Source organism: Ranitomeya variabilis, chromosome 2 (genome assembly GCF_051348905.1).
Source record: "Ranitomeya variabilis isolate aRanVar5 chromosome 2, aRanVar5.hap1, whole genome shotgun sequence".
Classification (NCBI taxonomy): domain Eukaryota; kingdom Metazoa; phylum Chordata; class Amphibia; order Anura; family Dendrobatidae; genus Ranitomeya; species Ranitomeya variabilis.
In genome coordinates, this window is record NC_135233.1 from 935,376,949 (window position 1) to 935,386,901 (window position 9,953).

A 9,953-nucleotide genomic window follows, 5' to 3' on the forward strand; every position below is an offset into this window, starting at 1 on the left:
CAGCGTAGAAATGTTCCTGCTTATGTATTTACGTATGTAAATATGTAACATGGCGCGGGGCGGTAGCCATGGGCAAGTTACTCGTCTCCCACACCCCAGGACGCTACAGGAAAATGGGGTCCCTGGCTGAATGTGATGACATTATTGTTGCAGACATGTTCAGGATCATTGAGGGAATGAGAAAAGTTGTTAAAAACAAAGTCCTTTGGAACACAAGGGATAGCAGCAAATAAACTTGCTGTTCTTTTCTGCACAATACAGAGGCACATTCTCGGTGGTTACTGACGGTGACACAGTACTTGTGATGAACGTTACTGTAGATTTACAGGTTAAGCTGAGGATCTTCATCATACAGATGTAGCACCACTTGGGTCAATGTGTTTCGCTGTGACTACTACACTCCAACTATAAGTACTGGGAATAGACGTAAGAGAGCTACTCTCACTGTCTCCTTCCTATATGTGCCCAATCTCGCTGATACCGTTTAATTGACCGGAGCTTCCAGGTCTGACCAGCACTAAGGACGTTCCCACCAGTCTCTTAAAGACATTCCCATCAACCTCCTCTGTAGGTTAGCAAGCTCTATTGCAGAAACTTCCTTTTTCACTAGTTCCTTCTCACACACACTCAATGATGATTCGCTGCTTCTCTGAGTGTGTCTTTTCTTGTCTTTCGCTTACTAACTACTGACTACAAAACAGGAACTAAACCACAGGTCCCCAATCCTCCGCAACTACGGACTGGCTTTACAGTTAACCCTGTCAACCCTGACTACCAGATACTGCAGCCTCCCGAAGGATGAAACATACGATACAATACATTTTCTTACATTTAAAATATCAGTGATTTGCAGAGGGCTGAAACGCCATCCCCTCCTCCCCAATAAATGTATAAATACAGGTAATCAATAAGTGAAGCCAGTGGGTGGGCGAATAAAATAATCTACAGGTAATTTCCTATGCACAGTACAGAAGAGAATACATGTCAGGTAATGGGAACATTTAAGACAGAAAACTGTCACACTATTACACTGAAAACAAAAGCAGTTCTCCTAGATGAACTTTTACACAATTTTTTAAGAAACTCAACAAGGAATTTGTTCCAAAAATCTTGGAAAAATAACCACAGATTTTGAGTGAAGATTAGTGTTGAGCATTCCGATACCGCAAATATCGGGTATCGGCCGATATTTGCTGTATCGGAATTCCGATACCGAGATCCGATATTTTTGTGATATCGGGAATCGGTATCGGGATCGATATTAATGTGTAAAATAAAGAATAAAAATAAAAAATATTGATATACTCACCTCTCCGACGCAGCCTGGACCTTACCGATGTAACCGGCAGCTTCCGTTCCTAAGAATGAGCGCTTGAAAGACCTTAGATGACGTCGCGGCCTGTGATTGGTCGCGAGGCGGTCATGTGACCGCTCACGCGACCAATCACAGGCCGCGACGTCATCTAAGGTCTTTCAAGCGCTCATTCTTAGGAACGGAAGCTGCCGGTTACATCGGTAAGGTCCAGGCTGCGTCGGAGAGGTGAGTATATCAATATTTTTTATTTTTATTCTTTATTTTACACATTAATATGGATCCCAGGGCCTGAAGGAGAGTTTCCTCTCCTTCAGACCCTGGGAACCATACAGGATACCTTCCGATACTTGGTGTCCCATTGACTTGTATTGGTATCGGGTATCGGTATCGGTGATATCCGATACTTTTCGGGTATCGGCCGATACTATCCCATACCGATACTTTCAAGTATCGGACCGTATCGCTCAGCACTAGTGAAGATAGATTTGCGCAAATCCTTCCACCTCTTCATGTAATCACAGACTTGATTAGGTTGAGATCAGGGCTTTCAGTGGTGCCCATATCATCACTTCAATGAAGATAGTTCTTAATGACATTGTTTGTATGATTTGGGTCTTTGTCCCACAGCAAAATAAATTTGCCAGTGCCAGTGCATTTTCCCACTCTCCAGAGGTCATCCCAGTTCAGCATGGCTACGAGCGGCAGCTTCAGTGACTAGTGGTGCCATCACTGAATCTGCGCTCCATCACAGCCTGAACTGCAGTAACCTCTGGACCGTGGGAAAATGCCAGTGCATTGGCACCGCTAGTCACTGAAGCTCCGCTTGCAGCATCTCCACATTTACCAGCAGTTTTCAGCCAGGGGCGGTCGCATCTTGGCACCGTCCTGGTTAAAAACTGACTTTATTCCGTCTGTGTCTTTATTTAATATGTAACAACTATAGGATTAGTAATGTATGTAACAACTATAGGATTAGTAATGGAGAGGTGTCTTATTGACACCTCTACATTACTAAGCCATTGGCTTGATGTCACCTTACAATACAAAGGTGACATGAAACCCACAACCATTACTCCACTTGCCACATCAACAGGGCAAGTGGGAAGAGCGAGGTTAAGTGCCGGAATTGGCGCATCTTAGAGATGTACCTTTTCTGGGGCGGCTGAGTGCTGATGTTTTTAGCCGGGGGGGCAATATCCATGGCCCCTTCCTAGGCTACTAATATCAGCCCGCAGCTGTCTGCATAGCCTTTGCTGGTTATTAATTATGTGGAGACCCCACATCATTTTGATAGCCAGTAAAGGCTAAGTATATACTGTAGTTGTGAGCTGATATTAATAACCTGGGAAGCTCCATGGGTACTACCTCCTTCCCAGGCTATAAACCTTTGCCTCCAGTTGCTGGCTTTCCCTCTGCTGGTTGTGAAAATTGGCTAGGAGCCCACACCATTTTGTTCCGCAAAATGATCTTTTATTAATTTAATACATGTCCAGTAATTTGCACACACACTGTACTAATTGTATTTGTCACTGACATCTATATATCTACCTATTCTATATGTATTTACTGTATGTAATCCATCTCTTCTATGCCGTCAGCTTTTTCAGTGAATTTACAGAAACCGACAGATGTATTACTGGCATTTCTTCTACCTATCTCTCTATGCAGTATAAATATATATATACCGGTATATATATATATATATATATATATATATATATATATATATATATATATATATATATTATATACAGTACAGACCAAAAGTTTGGACACACCTTCTCTTTTAGCTGTGAGCACAACCTCCATCTGTGGACGTCAGCACTCAGACCATCCTCATGGAGCCGGTTTCTAACCGTTTGTGCAGACACATGCACATTTGTGGCCTGCCCGAGATCATTTTACAGGGCTCTGGCAGTGCTCCTCCTGTTCCTCCTTGCACAAAGGCGGAGGTAGCAGTCCTGCTGGGTTGTTGCCCTCCTACGGCCCCCTCCACGTCTCCTGGTGTACTAGCCTCTCTCCTGGTAGTGCCTCCAGCCTTTGGACACTATGCTGACAGACACAGCAAACCTTCTTGCCACAGCTTGCATTGATGTGCCATCATGGATCAGCTGCACTACCTGAGCCACTTGTGTGGGTTGTAGAGTCCATCTCATGCTACCACGAGTGTGAAAGCACAACCAACATTCAAAAGTGACCAAAACATCAGCCAGAAAGCATTGGTACTGAGATGTGGTCTGTGGTCCCCATCTGCAGAACCACTCCTTTATTGAGTGTATCTTGATAATTGCCAATAATTTCCATCTGTTGTCTATTCCATTTGCACAACAGCATGTGAAATTGATTGTCAAACAGTGTTGCTTCCTAAGTGGACAGTTTGATTTCACAGAAATTTCATTTACTTGGAGTTATATTCTGTTGTTTAAGTGTTCCCTTTATTTTTTTGAGCAGTGTGTGTGTGTGTATATATATATATATATATATATATATATATATATATATATATATATATATATATATATATATATATATATATATATATATATACACACACAGTACAGGCCAAAAGCTTTGAAACACCTTCTCATTTAAAGATTTGTCTGTATTTTCATGACTATGAAAATTGTAAATTCAAACTGAAGGCATCAAAACTATGAATTTGAATTAATGCTTGGCATTTGCCACAGAACACCAAGATTGGCAAATTCGCCACTGGTGCCCTGTGCTCTTCACAGATGAAAGCAGGCTCACACTGAGCACATGTTACAGATGTGACAGAGTCTGGGGACTCCGTGGAGACCGATCTGCTGCCTGCAACATCCTTCAGCATGGCCGGTTTGGCAGGGGGTCAGTAATGGTGTGGCACGGCATTTCTTTGGAGGGCCGCACAGCCTGTTCTTCCTAATGCAGGACAATGCCAGACCTCATGTGGCTGGAGTGTGTCAGCAGTTCCTTCAAGATGAAGGCATTGAAGCTATGGACTGGCCCGCCCGTTCCCCAGACCTGAATCCGATTAAACACATCTGGGACATCATGTCTCGCACCATCCATCCAAGGTCATGTTGCACCACAGACTGTCCAGGAGATGGCGGATGCTTTAGTCCAGGTCTGGAAGGTGATCCCTCAGGAGACCATCCGCCGCCTCATCAGGAACATGCCCAGGCATTGTAGGGAGGTCATACACACACGCGGAGGCCACACATACACAACAGAACATAATTTCCTTGGCTTGAGGCATTTCCACTGAAGTTGGACCAGCCTGTAATTTGATTTTCCACTTTGATTTTGAGTATCCTTCCAAATCCAGACATCCATGGGATATTAATTTTGATTTACACTGATCATTTTTATGTTTTATTGTTCTCAACACATTCCACTATGTAATGAATAAAGATTTGCAACTGAAATATTTCATTCAGTGATAGCTAGGATGTGGGATTACAGTGTTCCCTTTATTTTTTTGACCAGTATATATATATATATATATATATATATATATATATATATATATATATATATATATGTGTGTCACTGACATCTCTATATACAACCCCTGGCAAAAATTATGGAATCACCGGCCTTGGAGGATGTTCATTCAGTTAATTTTGTAGAAAAAAAGCAGATCACAGACATGGCACGTGTTGGAGCCATGATTCATGTCAGTCCACAGCTCTCCAAGGTGTGATCACTCCTCTTTAGATGCAAACTAACGAGCAGATCTAATTTGATGCAGGTGTTATTTTTGGGTATGAAAATTTACAGGGTGATTCCATCATTTTTTCCACAGAATTGAGTGATTCCATAATTTTTTCCCTATGCTTGGTTAAAAAAAGTAACCATTACTGACTACCACATTTTTTGTTCTTGATTTCTTTTAGTGTTTCTTAAAGCCAGAAAGTTGCCATTTAAAATGACTTTAGTTTTGTGCCATGTCTGTGATCTGCTTTTTTACTACAAAATTAAACAACTGAATGAACATCCTCTAAAGCCGGTGATTTCATAATTTTTGCCAGGGGTTGTATATATGTATCATATGTGTATATATCTATTCTATGCTAACCTGTCAGTGTGATTTTAATGTACAAGCACAAGAATTGCCGTCTTTTTCTCTATCTATCTATCTATCTATCTATCTATCTATCTATCTATATCTAATATAGACGAATATTTCCTTTGAAAATGATGTGTAAATGACATAGAGAACGGCTGTATGTAAAAGCTCATGTTAACATCGCACTGCAATTAGATAGCAATCGCAATGCACTGGATTGTAAATCGGATGCTAGGTATGAAAATCGCATGACACTCGCATGGCACTCATCCGTTTTTTCGGCCTCGATTATGGAACTTTTTTTTCTCGCATATGGGTATGAGCCCATACAGGCAGATGCTTATCCAACAGCCAATATCATCAGGATGGTGTCTGATCAGCTCCAAGTTTATTAAGCAATAGGACAACGAGCCTACATATACAGCGACTGTCACTAAGAACTATCTTTAGTAAGAAAAACTGGAAATCCTGGAAGTACCTAGACGAATTGGTGCTTTGAAACTGTTTTATAGTCAATGGTCACACCAAATATTGTGATTTCATTTAGATTTCTCTTTTATTGGATATTATCTATTATCGACCTGCATATTAAAAGCATCATGCGCTCTACAGAGCTGTCAATCACACTGCAGTCTCCTCCACAGAGCAACACCCAGCAAGCAGACAACACATGTAGTGAGAAGCATGGCTGCCACCATTATAAACGTTTGCTAGATACATAAAACTTTACCAAAACAGTTGAATACAATCAATTGAAATCCATTGAAACAGTAGTCGGAAACTGTACTAGTCATGTAGTTTTATATACTTTGTAATCAGCAGTGAAAGATCATTTATGAAGAGTCAAATTGACCACACTGGTCCTGAGTTATTAGCGCGGGATCTGGCACGGATACATTTATCATTGCAATTAATCTTTCAGTTTAAGGGGCATCAACCGGTTAATCCGGATGCTTCATTTACTAGTTTTTCAGATAAACCTGGTTATGTTTATGGCCTGTTAATGTAATACTCTTATTATGTCTATGGCCAATGTTTTCAATTCTTTATTTAGGCTGAATTCACACACGGTGATTGGCGTTTTTATGGTCCCAGATTCCATTACAGTCATCAGTGACATATTTAACCCACTACATACACAGAATTTCAGTTTATGACATTTAAGGGGTCAGTGTTTTTTTTTTATGTTGTTTGCTCTCGTCATGGTGTTATTTGCTGCTTTGTTACTCCTAGAGTTAGTGTTTTTACAAAATGACACCAAAACCCAAGTAAAAACGCATGTTACATATGAACAGTTAAACCAATTACGTGGAACGTTATGTGTAGGAGGCGAGTGAGCGAGCGTGGTAATGCGATGCAGTGCAGCATATTCACTTTCTATATACACCCCAGTTCAGATCACCCCCATTATTGCAGCATGGCTTTCTGCTCCGCTGAGCTGTGTATGATAAATCATGGCCGTTGTCTAGTACAGTAGCCGTGTAAAGTACAGGGCTTATTTATGGGATTCACCTTCCAGTAATCATTAACTCTAAGCTCTGATTTATGACTAACACCAGAGCTTCCTTTAGCTTCATTCAATTATTATCAATCACAGTCACAGCAAATCAGCTCCACATTACCCCAAACATTTCATTCCCTAAATCATCATCCCAGCAAGTTCTAGTGAGGCCCTGAACGGCACGTGTAACAACAGGCGTATAATGCTGATTTGTTACCCCATCGCTATCAGCATGCTGCAATAAAACTCACTTCTCACATTTCTTTTCATCATTATATCCCATTTTCCCATTGACAGTCAGACGATTATGGAGAAATTGTAGTTATTCTGTTGCTAAGAACAACCCTCAAACAGAGCTGCTCCTTGCACATGGAGAATGTCATTATTGCCTTCTCTCTATAAATAGGAGTCAGAAGAAAGGTCATAGATGCTTAGGGTAGAAACCTTGTTCTATAGAGGTACACTGGAAGCACTGGGGACAGAGGGTCTGATTTTGGCCAAGGCAACATCAGTAAGCAGCTGGTGTGTCAACCCCATCCAAATAATCCTCTTCTCTACTGCACTCCAAAAACATCACTAGATTAACTGTCCTCCCCTGAAAAAGACCCCAAGAACGTGTGCGCTGCTGAGATAAGGAAAGAGGCTTGTCAGCCCCAGAAGGGACACCATCCACTTTGAGAGAATACTATCTGAATAGACATTACTCAGCCTTGGGAGAAGAAATACTGATAGCTGAAGAAGAAATTAAACTTCATTTATTATCAACACTAAGGCAGGGGCTGAGAGTAGTGCACTGTGTATACATAGCTGCAACACATACCATAGTACTGTATCAAATGTAACAATATCAACTTTACATAAAAGAGTGAAAAAAAAACTTATGGAAATAAATCACAATAAATGTATACTGACAGTGACAACTACACACTGCCCATATTTGCACTGTAAAACTTTAGAAATTTTTTTTACCAACTATTTAATGCTTTTTTATTATTTCTATGGTCAATTTAATATTTTACTTACAATATCTATCTATCTATCTATCTATCTATCTATCTATCTATCTATCTATCTATCTATCTATTAACCCCACAACTATCTGCATAATTACTATAAATCATTCTATCTATCTAATTATTAACCCCAAATCTATCTAATCACTATAAATCCTTATGTCTATATCTATCTATCTATCTATCTATCTATCTATCTATCTATCTATCTATCCCACAACTATCTACCTAACTAATTACTATAAATCATTCTATCTATCTAATTATTAACCCCATATCTATCTAATCACTATAAATCATTATGTCTATCTATCTATCTATCTATCTATCTATCTATCTATCTAACCCACAACTATCTACCTAACTAATTACTATAAATCATTCTATCTATCTAGTTATTAACCCCATATCTATCTAATCACTATAGCCATCTGTCTGGCCTGACCAGCATTCTGTTGTACCTGTATTTCATGCCAGTTTGCTTTGCTGTGGATTCCTTCAGTGAGATGTGGTGCTGAGGAGTGAAAGTTCCCAGACTCCTGGCGATGATGGCCACTGTCCGGAACCTTGCCCTGGCTGCATTGACCACATTTGGGCCACTGGAGTTCTGCTTGCTGTGCCTGTCGTCCCCATTCCGGCCCTTGAGGTTGTGCTCTGTGCAGGCTATGGAGACTTGCATGGCTTCTGCCGGACTCTTAGCGATCAAGCAGTGTGGTCTTCAGAGGTTCATGGAGCTCCTCTACTGGCAGAGATCAATGAGTGCAAGTGACAAGATTGGAGTTCAGGGGAGGGAGTCCTTTGTCCTTGGGATGCCACCACTAAGCTTCTGAGAAGTCAGGGAACCACCAGGCAGTGAGATTATTAGGTATTTCATTCCATCAAATCCTTCAGGACCAGTGAATTCAATCAGAAGAGTCATGTGCCCTCATAATCACTCACAGTCCACACTTCTGTCCTGGTACAGTCTTAGGAACAAATCATTGCAGGTGCATCTCACTATGTGAAGTCTCCTTCTCTGTGCAGAGCAGCAGATGATGAACAGACAATATCCCAAACCTGGAAGGAGGATTAATCACATCAAGCTCCCTGAGGACAGGAGATCTCCATCTAGTTGAGGAGCATGATGATGTGTCAGGCAGGAGCCATCCCTCCGTGTGCTGCTGAGTGTGAAGCTAGCCCAGGCTTTGCTGTGATCCAGCATGCAGCTTCTGTAGTGAGAGTCAGATGGTGGGAATGGCTCTTTAAGAACTGAAGAGCATGCTGGATTTCTTAGCAGCACATCATAAGGGAAATGTGGAGGTTGCAAGCAACTGCAGCACTACTAATAACAGAGCACTGTTAATGATCAGGCTTCAAGTCCACAGAAACATACACTAATGTAGTTATCCAAAAGTTTCCTGTAAGCTATACATGTCAGCCTTCCCTGAATTAGGGCATGCTGATAGGAAGAGCTCTTCTGGAGTTGATCTTGGTGTCTGCACATCTCTGCCTCCATCATATACAGCATTCACAAGGACAGGGTGAGAAGGAACAGAGCTCATCTGCCCAGTGTCACACACTCACGTGATGCAGGACCTGTGTCAGCTCTTTCCTACATAAATCCCTAAATAGGTTTATTGTGACACTGCAGAATGCAAATCACACATCCCAGCCCAGTACCTCTCTGTGCCAATGTTTGATGAACTGTAGTGATGTATATGCTTTATACAGCAAGCTAATTACTTAGTGTCTCTAAAAACTCACACACTGCACCAGAAGGGAGAGATGGCTTATGTTATCCATAGGAACAGCATCATTCATGCAGCATTGCAGCAGACCACCCCCACATGCTCAACTACAACTATAAGCTTCTAAAGAGGGGCACCAGACCATCCAGCTACAGGGCAATACTGCTGTTGGTAAATGAAATATTATGTGTTTGTTGTAAATATTATTTATAGACATCAACATGAAGTTTCTATAGGGATATACAGTATGAGCGACAGAGGTTTCATTGAATTGATCCTAAATAAAAGGATTAATCCTGGGCCAATATCACAAACTACTGCACAATTCACTTATATGGTAGCATTG

The 9,953-nt window shown here is 41.1% G+C and overlaps 1 protein-coding gene across 1 annotated transcript in view; it reads right to left on the reverse strand.

Moving 5' to 3' along the window:
• The window catches only part of KCNAB1 (potassium voltage-gated channel subfamily A regulatory beta subunit 1), a 271,103-nt gene extending 262,008 nt beyond the window's left edge, over window positions 1-9,095 (reverse strand). Inside the window, exon 1 of the mRNA XM_077290697.1 lies at window positions 8,342-9,095. Within this exon, the coding sequence (XP_077146812.1) occupies window positions 8,342-8,559 (218 nt within the window). The 5' untranslated portion in view covers window positions 8,560-9,095. The remainder of the gene's footprint in view (window positions 1-8,341) is intronic.
• Window positions 9,096-9,953: the final 858 nt, after the last annotated feature.